Genomic DNA, 18308 nt, shown 5'->3' with positions numbered 1-18308 from the left:
TTTTTTGCTTAAATTTGCATTTTAATATTATTTAAAAAATATGTTTCACAGGTGGAAACTAAGTGGATTATTGTTTAATTGATGTGGGATTTAGAGAAGTACTAGGCTAGTGTTATGTCATAAATATTCAATGAAGATTTTGGGAAAGTAAATTTTAGTTCAAGCTTCCCTAAAGGTTGTTACTCTTCTAAATTTTTCAAATTTTTCTCTGTATTAATAACACAATCTTATTTATGTCTTCTTTATACATATTTCAGACATTAATTGTGCATAACAACATGAATATAAATTGGGACATTGATTCAGGCTAATCTTTTGTTCTTCATCTTCTTTGCTAACCAGGTATTGATTCTGACTTTTGAAGATGGATGAAGGTATAGAAATTTCTAGTGATGGAAATTCCCTGATCAAAGCGGTCCATCAGAGCCGGCTTCGCCTTACAAGACTCTTGCTGGAAGGCGGCGCCTACATTAATGAGAGCAATGACAGAGGGGAAACACCTTTAATGATTGCTTGTAAGACCAAACATGTTGATCACCAGAGCGTCAGTAAAGCCAAAATGGTTAAATACCTATTAGAAAACAATGCTGATCCCAACATACAGGACAAATCCGGGAAAACTGCTTTGATGCATGCTTGCTTAGAAAAAGCTGGTCCTGAAGTTGTTTCTTTGCTCCTAGAGAGTGGGGCTGACCTCAGCTTGCAAGACCACTCTAGTTACTCGGCCCTTGTTTATGCTGTGAATTCAGAAGACAGAGAGACCCTGAAAGTCCTACTTAGTGCTTGCAAGGCAAAAGGGAAAGAGGTCATTATCATAATGACAGCAAAATCGCCCTGTGGCAGGCACACGACCAAACAGTACTTAAATATGCCTCCTGTGGATATGGATGAGTGTTATTCCCCAGCCACCTGTGCCACTCCTTCAGCAATAGACTTAAAAACAGCCTCATTGCCACTATCACACTCTTCTGAAACTGAAATGACACTTTTTGCCTTTAAAGATCTGGAACCCACAGGAAGCAGGGATGATATGGGGGACCCAAGCTCCCCCTTGAGGAAGCCTTGCGTGGCCCCTAACGGGCCGAAGCTACCTCAGGCTCCACACTGGATCAAGAGTGCCCCCTCATTAAAGCACCAGAACAGAGTGGCCTCCTTACAAGAGGAGCTCCAGGATATTACTCCAGAGGAAGAATTATCCTACAAAACCACTGGGCTGGCACTTTCCAAGCGATTCGTCACTAGGCACCAAAGTATTGATATAAAAGACACTGCACATTTGTTAAGAGCCTTTGACCAGGTCAGCTCAAGAAAGATGTCATCTGAGGAAATAAATTATCAGTCATTGTTTTCAGAAGGAAATCAGCAATGCGTTGGCATCCCAGTTGACCGGGACCCAGACTCTAACCAGACAATATTTACTTCCACCTTAAGAAGTATAGTTCAAAAAAGAAACTCAGGAGCAAATCACTATAGCTCTGATTCCCAGCTCTCAGCTGGTCTCATCCCTGCAACTTTAGATGATGGCAAAACACTTATAGGAAAGAAAAAGATCCTCTCACCATCTTCTTCTTTGTTGTCAGGATCCAAAGAATTGCTGGAGAATATCCCACCAGGTCCCCTGAGCAGGAGAAATCATGCCCTTTTAGAAAGGCGTGGCTCGGGAGCTTTCCCTTTAGATCACAGCATTACACAAACCAGACCAGGATTTCTGCCACCCTTAAATGTGAATCCTCACCCTCCCATCTCAGATATCAATGTCAGCAACAAGATTTCCAGCCTTCTTTCTTGTGGTCAAAAAATGCTTATGCCAACAGTTCCTATTTTCCCCAAAGAATTCAAAAGTAAAAAAATGTTGTTAAGGAGACAATCATTGCAAACAGAACAAATTAAGCAATTAGTAAATTTTTAAGAGACGGCTAGAAAATACATTTTGTTCACATGTCTATACCACAGAAATATGGAACTAGAGAAGAAAATTCAAACGTTCATCCTTTTAAATCTTTTAAGTGGTTAGTCCATAATAGTTAGGGGTATCAAAATGTACTGTGTATCATCATATTAGGCACTGTGGATATACAAATAATAGATAGCTTTTGCTAAGGGAATTCTCTCAAACAAAATTAAAACTATTTTTTTCAAAACCTTCAATATTTAACAACCTTCATGTGGTCCAAGTTTTTAATTTAAACAAAAATAAGCAAAGAAAGAAGGTCACATATGTTGGTGATAACTTAAAAAATTTCAGATTTGCCAAATATTTTATTAGGAAACATTGTGTTCAAATCAATTTTTAAAAAGCATTTCATGATTGTAATTTTCCATGATGCCAACAGCATAAAAGAAAACATAAACAGCTATAAAGTGTTCTATGATCAATAAGCCTAAGCTACAAAGAAAGAATGAACTAATTCTTGAAAAATGTTGACTGCAGGTAGGTGACAATCTAATTAACATTTTAAAAGGTCAACCATTATAGTAGATGAGGCAGCTATATGTGTTGTCAGCTTAATAAGTGTCAAAAATGGCAGATCCGAGTTTTATAAGCTAGTAATAATGTGTCAAGTGTTTCTGTGCTGTTTTTTGCTTTTCTTTGTTTTTTAATGTTATTTATGGAATTCTTCCTTCTCCATATCCTTTAATTCCTGTTATTGTTTTTTGAAGCTTATTCATAGGTTCCCAATAACAAGATAATACAAAATTTAAAAAGCATTTCTCATTTTCTTATTATCAAAGTGTTCTTGTCTTTTTAAAGACAACCAAAAAAAAAAGTTTGGGATTTATCATAAATAGAAACTAAATGCTTGCTTTGGTTGTAAAAATGAAAAACTGATTATTAGATTATCTTAGGTTAGCTAAAATTAAGAAAGCCAGTAGAAATTTAATTACAAAATGTATTAAATATTCGGTCAATATTAAACAATCTCTTTTTTTCTGATATATAATTATTAGACATTTATATATTAGAATAATTAGGATAATTTCCTTGTGTGACAGTCCAATCATCTAGTATTTAGGACCTGTGAATAACTTCTAACAAAGTAAATGAATACCATGCTAGAACCGTAAAATATTATAAAATGACTATATTATCTATATGATTTCAAAGCATAGTGTTTATAGAGAGACCTTATTTCAATCTAGCAGTTTTACAACAAAGAATAAATCAAACCATACAAAACCTGAGTGTATTAATTTGAGATCCTAGCAACTGGCATGATGCTTTTCTTCACAATTTGATATAAGCAAGTTGTTATGTACATAGTAATTATTTAATTTCTTGTGGCTTTTATTTGAAAAAGTAACTGTAAGTTTTCCATTTAATGTTTTGAAAAACATTAATATTAATTGCACTAGAAGTATTTTTTGATTCAGAACTTAGAATTGTACCTGATGTTTATAGGTAACCTTAACCCTTTTCGCAAGTTTTAATATTGAGAAAAGTTCTTGGCTTTACATTTTAAGGGTACAGTTTGGAAGAATATGTAGCTAGATTAGTTCATAAACAAAATGGTATCATTAAAGATTTAAATGCCATTTGGGGTATCAGTGATTTTTACTTACCTCAAATACTAATGATAAATATTTCAACATAATCTGAAGAGAAATTGTGCCACGTATATTACTTTGAGTAAATAGAAAACTAAGAAAGAATAACATTTGTTGCTATTCTCATCCCAACATGAAAAGAATATTTAATAGGATTAAAACTTTGTTGGCCATATTTGGAAGAATTTTTAGTCTTGTGTCAATCCTAGGAACATTTTAGGGGCTGTGGTTGTTTGAGCTTAGTTGTAAAGTCATCCTGTGGGACTCAATTGAGATTAGACAGCTGACTTTAAGTACTGAAAGGACTGATGACTGACTTAGTCTGAATCCTCCAGATTAAGAAAAACTAGAACCAGAAATTTGAAGTTACAGAAATATTTCAACTCTTTTACCTACTAGAGCTGTCCATCTATGGAAAAGTCTATCCTAGGAAGATAAGAACTACTTTTGGAAATAGGCTGAGGATAGATGTTGATCAGAGATTTAACCAAAGAGATTCTTTTTATTAAAGAATCTTTAAAGTCTTTTCAATTTTGAAGGTTGTTTGAGACAGGCTTTACTTATTAACAATTCTAGATTCATTGGGACAAGTTGAAAACTCATGATTGAAATTACATTTTTAAAAACATCTTTATTGGAGTGTCATTGCTTTACAATGTTGTGTTAGTTTCTGCTGTATAACAAAGTGAATCAGCTATACATACACATATATCCCCAAATCCCCCCCCTTGCACCTCCCTCCCACTATTCCGATCCCACCCCTCTAGGCGGTCACAAAGCACGGAGCTGATCTCCCTGTAATATGCAGCTGCTTCCCACTAGCTATCTGTTTTACATTTGGTAGTGTGTATATGTCAATGCTACTCTCTCACTTTGTCCCAGCTTACCCTTCTCCCTCCCTGTGTCCTCAAGTCCATTTTCTACGTCTGCATCTTTATTCGTATCCTGTCCCTAGGTTCATCAGAGCCAATTGTTTACTTTAGATTCCATATATATGTTAGCATACGGTATTTGTTTTTCTCTTTCTGACTTAACTTCACTCTATATGACAGACTCTAGGTCCATCCACCTCACTACAAATAGTTCAATTTCATTTCTTTTTATGGCTGAGTAATATTCCATTGTATATATGTGCCACATGTTCTTTATCCATTCATCAGTGGACACTTAGGTTGCTTCCATGTCCTGGCTATTGTAAATAGTGCTGCAGTGAACATTGTGGTACATGTCTCTTTTTGAATTATGGTTTTCTCAGGGTATATGCCCAGCAGTGGGATTGCTAGGTCATACGGTAGTTCTATTTTTCGATTTTTAAGGAACTTGCATACCGTTCTCCATAGTGGCTATATCAATTTACATTCCCACCAACAGTGCAAGAGGTTTCCCTTTTCTCCACACCCTCTCCAACATTTATTGTTTGCAGATTTTTTGATAATGGCCATTCTGACCGGTGTGAGATGATATCTCATTGTAGTTTTGATTTGCATTTCTCTAATGATTAGTGATGTTGAGCATCCTTTCATGTGTTTGTTGACGATCTGTATATCTTCTTTGGAGAAACGTCTATTCAGGTCTTCTGCCCATTTTTGGATTGGGTTGTTTTTTTGATATTGAGCTGCATGAGATGCTTGTATATTTTGGATATTAAACCTTTGTCTGTTGCTTCATTTGCAAATATTTTCTCCCATTCTGAGGGTTGTTTTTTTGTCTTGTTTATGGTTTCCTTTGCTGTGCAAAAGCTTTTAAGTTTCATTAGGTCCCATTTGTTTATTTTTGGTTTTATTTCCATCTTTCTAGGAGGTCAACAAGGATGTTGCTGTGATTTATGTCATAGAGTGTTCTGCCTATGTTTTCCTCTAAGAGTTTTATAGTGTCTGGCCTTACATTTAGGTCTTTAATCCAGTTTGAGTTTATTTTTGTGTATGGTGTTAGGGAGTGTTCTAATTTCATTCTTTTACATGTCACTGTCCAGTTTTCCCAGCACCACTTATTGAAAAGGCTGTATTTTCTCCATTGTATATTCTTGCCTCCTTTATCAAAGATAAGGTGACCATATGCGCGTCGGTTTATCTCTGGGCTTTCTATCCTGTTCCATTGATCTATATTTCTGTTTTTGTGCCAGCACCATACTGTATTGATTACTGTAGCTTTGTAGTATAGTCTGAAGTCCAGGAGCCTGATTCCTCCAGCTCCATTTTTCATTCTCAATATTGCTTTGGCTATTTGGGGTCTTTTGTGTTGCCATACAAATTGTGAAATTTTTTGTTCTAGTTCTGTGAAAAATGTCCTTGGTAGTTCAATAGGGATTGCACCAAATCTGTAGATTGTCTTGGGTAGTAGAGTCATTTTCACAACGTTGATTTTTCCAATCCAAGAACATGGTATATCTCTCCATCTGTTTGTATCATCATTAATTTCTTTAATCAGTGTCTTACAGGTCTTTTGTCTCCTTAGGTGGGTTTATTCCTAGGTATTTTATTCTTTTTGTTGCAGTGGTAAATGGGAGTGTTTCCTTAATTTCGCGTTCAGATTTTTCATCATTAGTGTATAGGAATGCAAGAGATTTCTGTACATTAATTTTGTATCCTGCTACTTTACCAGATTCATTGATTAGCTCTAGTAGTTTTCTGGTAGCATGGTTAGGATTCTGTATGTATAGTATCATGTCATCTGCAAACAGTGACAGTTTTACTTCTTCTTTTCTGATTTGGATTCCTTTTATTTCTTTTTCTTCTCTGATTGCTGTGGCTAAAAATTCCAAAACTATGTTGAATAATAGTGGTGAGAGTGGGCAGCCTTGTCTTGTTCCTGAGCTTATAGGAAATGGTTTCAGTTTTTCACCATTGAGAACAATGTTGGCTGTGGGTTTGTCATGTATGGCCTTTATTATTTTGAGGTAAGTTCCCTCAATGCCTACTTTCTGGAGGGTTTTTATTATAAACGGGTGTTGAATTTTGTCAAAAGCTTTTTCTGCACATATTGAGATTATCATATGGTTTTTATCCTTCAATTTGTTAATATGGTGTATCACATTGGAAATTACATTTTTGAATTTCAATCATCCACATGACTTCTTAGCTTTATTTTCACAATTATTAAGTGTTAGTTTTAGTGGCACAAATTTAAATTTTGATTGTCAGGCAACACATTTCAAAATGGATCTTCTCCATTTCCAAAAAAAAAAAAAAAAATTGCTATATTATCCCTGCAGCTGTGGGTCCTATAAATATGAAGAATCTGACATCCAAGGGAAGAACAGTTCCACCAAGGGATTCTATCACTGTCTTCTGAAATGGAAACTGTGATAACCATCTAGTCATCCCAGGCTCCTTCATAAGAGAAAAAGGGGTCATTACGTTCGTTGAAATAATTCTCAGTACCACAAATAGGAGCTAGAAGGAATATGGGTGGAATTTGAGCAATTCACTGGGGACTCCCTTGTATTATCATAGCCAGTGGTAAATATAGGTTATCACAATCCCACACAGGCAGAAGCATCAATGCCTCAGAATTCTCAAGAATGAAGAGATGGGGGTACACCACCAGGTACATTCTTGACATTTCTGCCCAAAGCTGTTGGAAGGGGCAGCCTAAGGTGTCATATGACCCCACTGGTTCCCTTCCTCCCCAACAGTAAAGTGGACCAAGGATGGACAAGTGACTGAAAGGAACAAACTGGGATGAACCAATGGGGCTTTCTCTCAGTAATCTAAATTTGTTCTGTGGAGCACTGAAGTCCATGACCTCCCACTGCTGAGGACCCTGTCTCAGTTCTTGCCTAGGACAGTGGTCTTAGTTCTTAGCCTTCCTGCAGTCTAGATGTTCAGCTTTTCCCTAAATTTTCTGGATATGTCTCCTTATGGTAACTTCCTCCCTAGCCTCAGTTATTGGAGTTAATTTGAGTAGGATTCTATTATTGCATCTGAAATGTCTCTGACCAAGACAGTACCTAAAGCAGTATCAATTGGATCAAAATGGAAAATATGGTCCAGAAATAAGATAATCATTATAAGAACAAGGACTGCATGGCTCACACAATGAAAGTTCCAACACATAGGGCAGCTTTGGCACCTAAGGATTCAGCTTTGAAGAGTATCAGGAGACAGTATCTTCATCAGTGACCATAGCATGTCACATAGGCTCTTTAGAACAACGCCTGGCATATAGTATGCACTCCAAATTTTTGTTGCTTCTTATCATCATAAATATGATAAAGAATTTTGAAAAACTAGAAAACTTTGATAAATTGGTGAGACAATGGTTATAATTATTCTCTTTCCCCTACAAAGTTACAAATAGGTCATTTATTTAATACATCCCTTTTAACTCAAAAACAACTTAAATATACTTTTGTACTGTTTGAATTTTTAAAAACCACCTGCATATATATTTTTTCAATTTAAAGACTAATAGAGAATTCCCTGGCAGCCCAGTGGTTAGGATGCTGAGCTTTCACTGCTGAGGGCCTGGGTTCGACCCCTGGTCAGGGAACTAAGATCCCACAAGCCGTGCAGTGCATCCAAGATGAAAAAATGTAAAAAAAAAAAAAAAGACTAATAAAACTTTTTCAACAACGGAATACATAGAGATGCAGAATATATTTAAATGTACTACACACATTTTATAGCTTAAACAATACTAGAATGATTAAAGCAGAAATGGCATTAACCTTTTATCCATATATGCTGAACACCTAAAACATTTTGAGACATTCACACTTTTTGGTCTTAGAACTCCTTACAGTCTTTGGGACTCCCTGGTGGTACAGTGGTTAAGACTCTGCGCTCCCAGTACAGGGGGCTCAAGTTCGATCTCTGGTAAGGGAACTAAAGATCCTGCATGCTGCAACTAAAGATCCCGCACGCTGCAATGAAGATCCCTGCAACAAAGATCCCGCGTGTGGCAACTAAGACCCGGCACAGCCAAAAAAAAAAAAAAAAGTCCTAACAGTCTTAAAAATCAGGACCTCAAGGGTTTTTGTTGTTGTTTTTTGCTTTTTTTAAAAATCTAGGTTATGGGTATCAATGTTTACTACATTAAAATTTAAAACTGAGAAATTTTTTAAATATTGTCTTAAAGTGACAAACCCATTACATGTTAGCATAAGTATTTTATGAAAAATAACTACATTTTCCAAAATATATTTAATGAGAAGAGTGGCAGTGTTTTGTTTTTGCAAATCTCTTTAATGTTTGGCTTAATAGAAAACAGCTGGATTCTCTTCTGTGTTTCTGCTTCAATCTGTTGTAATGTTCAGTTGAAGCATATGAAGAAAATATGGCTTCACACAGATATGCAGTTGAAAAAGGAAGAAATAATTTAATAGGTTTTTCAGATAATTGTAGATAGTCTTCCTTGATACTATACTCAAACTTGGTAAGTGGTAGTTTCTTAGAAGGTTAGTTGTAATGTAGAATCTGAAACCACACCAAGGAACTTCCATTTTCTGTTACACTAAATTTCACTGCCCTGTCTCACACTTTGAATGGATTCCTTACCCAAGCAAGACCTTATAATATTGTGCATGACTCATTTGGAAAATATTGATTCCTTGAGTTATGCAGACCTTCCAAGTGTTGACACATTTCACTATATACCATAAAAAATAGTATTCATTAATGTCACCACTGATATCAAAGTCTTTTAAGTATAGGGAATTGTCAAGCTCACAATGATGGGTTCAAGTTTAGTCAAATTCTAATTTTTCATGTAAAAACTCAGGTTTCATCATTGGCAGCAGATACTGTCACTTGTTTTCCTTCAAGCGACAAGTTTGCTTTGTTCATTTCTGAGAAAATATCTGCCAAATACCCAAGACTAAGTCACTGGTCTGTCAGTTGTTCTTTCAAGTATAAATATTTTCTCCATGAAAAAAAGGCTAGTTCAGTTTGCAACAAGGACTTTTCTTTAATACAACCACTGAACTTCAGTATACAGCAGAATTGTACTATGCTTAACTCACATTCTGTCACATGAAATATTAAAAAGATGTGTACTCTGGGTCAAGATTTACTAAAATTAATAATTTTTGCTGGATCATTGATATTCCTATGTCTTTTTTGTTTTGTTTCTAGTGTGTGGGGCAGTGAAGAATATGATTGATAGCTGATGCCATGAATTTGATTCATTCTAAGGCATCCACAATTTAACCTAACATTCTTTTTTCCATCATCACTGAAAATGTCAACACAGTGAAACAGGCAATTTCACAAGTGGCTTTGACCTCATCCATCTTCTGAAAGCATCTCAGGGGAACTGAGGGGTTTGTGGGCCACACTATAAGAACAACTGGCCTAAGAGAATTATTGAGGTTTTGTGTCATCCATCCTCCATCATTTGTTAAAGGCCTATTCTGACCAGGTATCATAAAAAAATGAGTAATTTCTTCCCCCCAAAACAGCACAGTTGAGGGCAAAATACAAACACGTAAAATAATTATAATCTAGCGGAGGATGTATATCAGGAGAAAGCCCTGGGGAAGTCTTGAAAGACTCTTTATAGTAACCTTGCCTTAGGGGCAGAGCTCAACAGGCTCTGTGAAGAGGTCATGCCCTTCAACTTTAATTCAGAATTTTTTGATTAGCTCTTGAATTCACAAAGTGGCAACAGACTCTCACAGCAAATATTTCAATTGAATTTTCTGAATTCTTACTACATTATGTGACCCCAAGAAAGGGATAAAGAAGAAAGGGACAATGACCAGCCTTCATGAAGACTCTTTAGCAACAACCAAACCTGGAACAACTCAGCTGCCAGATTTAGTCAGACTGGTCCCTTTCACAAGCAGAAGCATAGAAACAAAAGAGCCTCCCTAGAGGACAGGAGGTTGGGTGAGCCCCTTTCAAGGCCTGCCTGTTTTCTGTCTACTCTGATGGTTAGACTCGGGGAGTGGGGGTGGGGGTGGGTAGCCTTCATTGTTTAAAATTATGACATAATTAAAAATATGTAGTAAAGTAGCAATTACGGGGGAGGGGGGCTGTAGTTCTTTAAGAAACTGATAGAATTAAAGAGCATCCTTTCTGAAGTCAGAGTGGGAGGTGAGTTCAGAGGCAGGAAGATGGGGTTTTCATTTTTCTTCCCAAATTGGTATAAAGTAGCAATGTCAACAAATCACTGAGAAATATCGCTACACCTGGCCTCTGTTCTATCCTGTTTGGGTCAGTAGCACCACCTGACGCTCTGTTACCCAAGCCCAAAATATGTATATTAGACTCGTTCTTCTCCCCCATACTTCCCATTCAACTAGTTTACAAACTCTTACAAGCTCTTCCTTCTTAACCTTTCCTCTATTTCTTGAGCCTTCCCATCCCCTTTTGTTACCACCTTAATTCAGGGCGTCATCTCCTTTCACTTCAAGAATTCTAAGGCTCCTTCTCATGCCACTGGAATCACCTTTGTAACACTCAAAACTCGTAACGCTTCCCTGCTTAAAATGGTGGGATGATTCCCACAGCCTGAAAGAAAAGGAACAAACTCCTTAGCTTGGAAAGTGAATCTGGTCCCTGCCTAAATGTTCAGCTTCGAAATACAGTGCCTCCGGAAACTTTTTTGAACAAGTGAGATCAGGCTCTTTCCCACTTAAGAGTTCCTGTGCTCACGTGCCTCTGTCTGAAAGGCCCTTCGCTCTCTCTACCTGGTGAATCTTACTTAACACAACCTAAGTATTCTCTCCCAATTAGAAAATACTGCTGTCTCTCACCACAACCTGGTATATAGTTCCATCACAGGAGTTACAGCAAATATCCAACTTACTGTTAACAAGTCTCTCTCCCCCTACTAGATGGTAAGATCCTTGAGGTAGGAATCATTTCTGAATTATTTGCACAACCTCAGCTTATCAGACATTAATTAGATGTCCCCTTCCCTCCCCCCCAGAGTTCCTATTAAGCCCTGAAGTCCTGTTACATGTCTCCCTCATGAAAGACACAAGTGACTGGACAAATTAAGGTCCCTGGACCAAAGGATGGCAGTCCAAAGGTACGAAGGAGAGAGAGGAGCAATCACAGTGAAGAGTAAGAGTGACACTCATGGGGGACACTGGAACAAAGACCCTGAGTTCCTGCTGCTGGGGTGCCAAGAGCTGCTGGATCCCGCCCCTCTTCTTCCAAGAGCTGGTTATCAGCTCTTCTTGGTTTCACTAATTCATTATACTCCCATTTTCTAGATTAAAAAGTACTTCAGCGCTACTATTCTCATCTCTCTTTTTAACACACTATTTTCCTTGCATTGATTCATGAATTTATGATTGTAAGAAGATAGTAAGCTCATATTAGGAAGGCTCCCATCTTAAATTTCAAGATGAGGAATAGAGCATTTTTCTATATAGTCACTAGGTATTTAGGTTTTTTTTAATTTTATTTATTTGGTTGTTAGGTCTCCGTTGCTGTGCGCGGGCTCCCTCTAGCTGCGGCGAGCGGGGGCTACTCCTCGCTGTGGTGCGTGGGCCTCCCATTGCCGAGCACGGGCTCCAGGCACACAGGCTTCAGTAGCTGTGGCGCACGGGTTTCAGTAGTTGTGGCTCGCGGCCTCTAGAGCACAGGCTTAGTAGTTGAAGCCCAGTTTTTTTTTTTAATTACAAGGAAAAATCCAAGACCCTAGCTCCAACAAACAAGCAAATAAACAACCTGTTCTGAATAACTTGCAACAGTTTTCAACTGGATAAATGCGTATGTTAGCAATCACATCACTCTTACAGGGCCATAAGCTACTGCACCTTTAAAAGTTCTGATTTTTTGAAAAATTGGATGTTGTACAAAAGTATCTTCTAGGACTAGGATTGCTCTGCGGGCTTGGGAGACAGCATTTGGATGTTGTGGGATTTTAACAGCAATAGATTAGACCTAAGAACCTGGAGAGAAAAAAATAGGTGGTACTAAAACATTTACTTATTTTCTGTCTGTGAACTTCTTCCCAAGTATTTAATAATATCTTACAATTTTATATGTCAATTGTATCTCAATAAAACTGAAATTTAAAAAAGGAAAGAAATAATTGCCTACTCCAAGTCATGAAAACATTCTCCTTTATTCTCTTCTAAATGCTTTATAGTTTTAGAGCTTTCACTTTTAGGCCTAAGATTCAACTCTAATTATTTTTTGTATATGGTGTGAAGCAGGGATCAATGTTTTCCTTTTTCCATAGGGACCAAAATCCATTAAAATTTTACTTTTGGGGACTTCCCTGGTGGTCCAGTGGTTAAGAATCCGCCTTCCAATGCAGGGGACATGGGTTCGATCCCTGGTCAGGGAACTAAGATCCCACGTACCACGGGACAACTAAGCCCGTGCACTGCAACTACTGAGCCCACGTGCCACAACTAGAGAGCCTGTTTGCCACAACTACTGAGCCTGTGTTCTCTGGAGCCTGCACGCCACAACTAAAGAAGCTTGCGTGCTGCAACAAAGAGCCCACGCACCGTAACGAAAGATCCTGCGTGCTGCAATGAAGATTCTGCGTGCCGTAACTAAGACCCGACGCAGACAAATAAATATTTTTTTAAAAATTTACTTTCAACAGAATACATTTTATAATTCTTATGTAATTTTTATTCCTGAGAACACTTTAAAATATAGCTTTAAATCTTAATCTAAATGACACTTAGTTGATAAATTTCTCAATATAAAGGCATTTTGCCTTAAGACTAATACTTTAAAAAATATTATTAAGGATAAAGTAGTAAAGTTAATCTTCTGGACAAATGAATTTGATTTCAAACTTAATTAAAATGCAATTCATTTATAAATTCAGCTCTTTGTAAAAGCAAAGCATGGTCATTTTAGAACATTTATAATGTAAACATTACTTTTTACTATAATTTTAAGAGTTATTTGTTGCAATTATTAACATTTTATAATTATGAAATTGCATCTTTTGCTGTTGGCAAACAATCATAGAAAGTGAAGTTTTAGGTGTTGACAAATAGCACCACATTCAGTTGTAGCTAAAATTTAAAGTGGAAATATCATTTTCTTGAAGTATTTATATGTATACAATATTCATGTTATATGTCTTACTGCTATCTATCTACAATGGATATGATCACATGATACGTCTAAAAGAAGGGAACTATCTGTTGAGCACTTGCTATGTGATGAGCATTGAGCTACAAGCTTCCACTGCATGAATCTCGCTTAACCTTCACAACAACCCTACAAGAGAAGCTTCATCCTCTGCGCCCCTCCCCCATTTTATAGATGAAAAAATCAAGACTCAATGAGGTTAAATATTTCCCCAAATCTATGGCTATTAAGGGACAGAGGTGGTGCTGTAAGGGAAGTCTATCTGAATTCAAAACCCAAGCTCCTTTCTCTACATTGCACTACTTTATTCACTGGGAGAAAATGGTTGATAAAAGATAAATTACATATCTTAGGACATTCATTGGTAAATTACCTTTCAATAAATCAAAGAAGCAACATATTTTTCTGAATATCTTGCTCAGGACTACGCCAGGCACTGTAAATACAATTAAGAATGCTCTCTTACCATAAAGCACTTTATAATCTAGCTGAGGAGACATAACTACTACGTATGACACAACTAGTGAAAAATATTAGTTGAAATTAACTGTTAAAGTAAGATCTGGAGACTACAGATGGTGTAGCTGTTTTTGAAATGAAGGACTGTGTTGAGGACACTGAATTAACTTTTAGAATGGGACCACGTTAGGAAGGGTCTTGCAAGAATAAAATTCAATAAAGTTGAATTTAAGAATTCCCTAGAGATTTTTTTTTTTTTTTTTTTTTTTTTTTTGCGGTACGCGGGCCTCTCACTGTTGTGGCCTCTCCCGTTGCAAAGCACAGGCTCCGGACGCGCAGGCTCAGCGGCCATGGCTCACGGGCCCAGCCGCTCCGCGGCATGTGGGATCTTCCCGAACCGGGACACGAACCCGTGTCCCCTGCATCGGCAGGCAGATTCTCAACCACTGCGCCACCAGGGAAGCCCTCCCCTAGAGATTTTTGATTTGACATAAAGAAAGAGGTGTTTTTTAAAAGTTTTTTTTTTTTCAGCAGAAATATTCAGGGTATCTTTGAGTAGAGTATGAGGAATGAAGTAATGAGGAACCAGTTTTTGAAATTCTAGTAGTAGAACAAGGGCCTGAACCAAGGTGATGTTGGTGAGAAACTTGAAGATCAAATGATATATTACCAGGATTAAAATTCTGCTCTCCAATAGTATTTTGCTCACTCTAGATATTATGATCAAAACAAAGAATACAAAAAACATATACGGCTGTCGGCATACTCCCCCAAATATGGAAGGTCTAGATACATCTAATTTTAATCTGTATTGTTTTTGGTAAAGAGACTTGATCTTGTTATAAGAAAGCTGCTCATCCCTGTGAAAGTTAAAAACATTTTTAAAGCCCTCTTACTATTCTGTAGTCTCTGAATAACTAGTTCTCCAGGAAAAAGGAAAGAGGATGGCATATTTTTATGAAATCTCTATAATGCTAGTGCCAACAAAATGTGATTTAATAGCTGTATGACATGTGGATTCTTTCAATTATCTTCAGTATACCAAAATTTTTTTATAAAGAGTTTTAAAGATTCATTTTCCTAAAGTATTGTTATACTAGCCCAATGCAATCTCTTCTTTCCAAATCTTTTAGGTAAGTACAGTATTATAAGGACATAAGCCTAACAGAGTAAGCACTCAGTAAATGTTTTTTGACTCGATAAACTGGAACATAAATCAATCATCATAATTTATATGGTAACCAATTCAGACCAAAGCAAAGAAGGATTATGAAACCAAAACATGAAATAATTTAGCAGAATTTTCATCTTAGAGATTAATTTTGATTCCAATGGCTTGTTTAAATTCATGGTTTTGTGGTTCCAAGATGTCATAGAAAACTCTTTTTTTGTCAAAATGGCCTCTAATAAAAAGTAAATCTTCAGTGGAATAGCTATCGTTTTTTCCAGTCCAAACAGTCAGGCTGTACCTGCATTAAAATAAAACAGAATTATATAGTTAAAAGAGAAAGACAAGAAACAGTGATGAAGAATTCCAATAACCCTAAAAACAGTTACTCTCATTTGTCTCTAACCCAAATTCACACAGAAGAAAAAATTAATTAGCACTGGTGGAACTATATTTTCCTGTTTCATTCCTTCATCAACATCAAAGGGACTAGAGAGAATAAAATTCACACTGCTGTTGCCTAAATTAGGTCCCGCTGTATCTGAATTAATGTTAAATGGCTTTAGAAACCCAGACTGGTAGCACTGGAAATGGGCCCAATTTTGGACAAAAGAACTGAGGAGATTGTGTTGCTGATCAAGGCATCTGTTCCCTACACAAAAACCACAGCTCTAACCTGGTTTCTTCAGTAGCCAGGCCACAGTCGAAAGCACGACTGGAAGGGACAGTGAAGAGACACAAATGTCACTGACGTTCCCAACATTCATATTCACTTATAAGTGGCCCCGCTATCCCTTCCGGGGGTTTTCTGTATGAGATACAAGAATGCCAAGAGATGTCACTACGAATGCCAAACAGAATAAACCTAGATGTATTTCTGGAGTTAAAAAACAATAATAATATATGAAGATTTATTATGGATATAAGAATATGCTCAGAATTGTAATGTTAATTAAATCGTATATTTTCATTTCTCCTGTGACATTACTATTACATTACTCTTAGTAGAGTTTAGAGAAATGCGAAGCTGTTAAGTATTTTCATATTTATTTTCCTCATAAACTTGTCAGAATCCAGGGAAAATCTCCAAAGCAGTTCTTCTGCTAATGATAAGAAACAGTCTAAACAATGTATATATGTTATACTGACACATTACTGTCCTTAAGGATGATGACACCATTCTGGAAATGTAACAAAGGAAAATACTTTGGATTTTGTTCCATAGTAGTATTATGTGACAAACCAAAAAGACTTTTAAACTACAGTAGGGAACACAGAAAAAAAAAATGAGAATTACTTTAAAAACTTATATTTTTGCTAAAATGGCATTTTTATTACTTTATTGAGCACCATGGTATCAAACGTTATAAAAAGACAGATACGAATTTAGGTTAAAAGAAGTTATTCATTTTATTTCCAGTGTTATTTTGCCTCTTTTAATCCTCCCGCTACTGTATTTAAACTAAAAGTAGGAAAAATAAAATTGACTAAGGGTATTTTAAATGCATTCATTCAAATCAATTCTCAGGTTTCACTTTTAAAGCTCTTTTCATTGTGATGTAACATGTATAGGAAAAGATGCATAAAACATAAATGTTTTAACAAATTATTATAAAATGAACTCCAGTGTAACAAAACACAAATCAAGAAAAAACACTGCCAGCACCTCAGGAGACGCCTGTATATCACTGCCCCATCACAACCTCGCCTTTCCCCCAGAGTCCTCACAACCTTGTCTTTTGGGTTGCCATCTTCTTGCTTTATTTACCACCTGTATATCCATCCTAGACAATACAGTTTAACTTTTGCCTGTTAATGAATTTCATATAAATGGAATCATACAGGATATAATTTTTTTGGTCTTGCTTCTTTTGCTGAATATTGTTTGTGACATTTATCCAACTTAAAACAGGTAGCTAGTGTATGCATTTTCTTTGGGAAACAGTTTAGCAGTATCTACTAAAGCTGAAAGTATGAATACCCTATGACCTAGAAATTCTATTTCTAGAAATTCCTTTCTGATATAGCCTTTATAAATGCAGGCACATTTGCACCAGGATGTGTGTGTGTGTGTGTTCACATTTATATATATGAATGTTCACAGCAGCAATCTTTGCAATAGCCAAAACCATGAAATAATCCAAATGTCATTCAATAATAGAATAAACTCTGAATGATGTTGAATGTTTTGCCTGTGTTCTCTTCTAGGAGATTTATGGTGTTACGTTTTATATTTAAGCCTTTAAGCCATTTTGAGTTTATTTTTGTATATGGTGTGAGGGTGTATTCTAACTTCATTGGTTGCATGTGGCTGTCCAACTTTCCCAACACCGCTTGCTGAAGAGACTGTATTTTCCCTATTGTATATTCTTGCTTCCTTTGTCGAGGATTAACTGACTGTAGGTATGTGGGTTTATTTCTGGGCTCTCTATTCTGTCCCATTGATCTGTATGTCTGTTTTTGTGCTAATACCACACTATTTTGACTACTGTAGCTTTGTAGTATTGTCTGAAGCCTGGGAGTGTTATGCCTCCTGCTTTGTTCTTTTTTCTCAGGATTGCTTTGGCAATTCTGGGTCTTTTAATTGTTCTAGTTCTGTGAAAAATGCCATGGGTAATTTGATAGGAATTAAATCTGTAGATTGCTTTGGGTAGTATAGCCATTTTAATAATGTTAATCCTTCTAATCCAAGAGCATGGGATATCTTTCCATTTCTTTGAATCATCTTCAATTTCCTTTATTAATGGTAAACAACAAAGCTTTAATGTAATATATTACTAGAGAAATTTTCATAACATTGGGGATGGGAAAGAATTCTTAAACAAGACACAAAAATCACTAGCCATGAAGGATATGCTCGAGTAATTTGAACACATTAAAATTCAGAAATTCCTTCCATCAAAAGACACCATGAAGAACATGAACAGGTTAGGCACAGAGTTGTGGAAGATTTTTGTAAATCAAAAGGGCTCTAGTACAGAATTTATAATGAACTTACCTATGAAATAGAAACAGACTCACTGATATAGAGAACAGACTTGGCAGTTGCTAAGGGGGAGGGAGCCTGGAAGAGGGATGGATTGGGAGTTTGGGATTAGCAGATGCAAACTATTATA

At 36.5% G+C, this 18308-nt stretch overlaps 2 protein-coding genes across 3 annotated transcripts in view; one reads left to right on the top strand and one right to left on the bottom strand.

Moving 5' to 3' along the window:
- Positions 1-364: 364 nt before the first annotated feature.
- ANKRD34B (ankyrin repeat domain 34B) lies at positions 365-1909 on the top strand (the record flags this gene model as incomplete). The annotated part of the gene is made up of 1 exon (XM_082652226.1): positions 365-1909. The coding sequence occupies one exon, from the start codon at positions 365-367 to the stop codon at positions 1907-1909; it is 1545 nt and encodes a 514-aa protein (XP_082508352.1).
- Positions 1910-13320: 11411 nt separating this feature from the next.
- FAM151B (family with sequence similarity 151 member B) overlaps positions 13321-18308 on the bottom strand; it is a 35093-nt gene continuing 30105 nt past the window's right edge. Inside the window, exons 6-7 of one of the 2 annotated variants that reach the window (XR_014296568.1) lie at positions 15869-16000; positions 15359-15493 (exon numbers count right to left, since the gene is read on the bottom strand). Coding sequence is in view for 1 of the 2 variants with exons in the window: in XM_082652168.1 (XP_082508294.1) it covers positions 15334-15493 (160 nt within the window). In the remaining variant the exon portion in view is untranslated. Of the gene's footprint in view, positions 15494-15868; positions 16001-18308 lie in introns of both variants that reach the window. The other variant, XM_082652168.1, reaches the window with a different exon arrangement.

The sequence above is a fragment of the Grampus griseus genome (assembly GCF_964374135.1).
Source record: "Grampus griseus genome assembly, chromosome: 3".
Taxonomy (NCBI): domain Eukaryota; kingdom Metazoa; phylum Chordata; class Mammalia; order Artiodactyla; family Delphinidae; genus Grampus; species Grampus griseus.
This window is presented reverse-complemented; position numbering and strand designations above follow the sequence as displayed.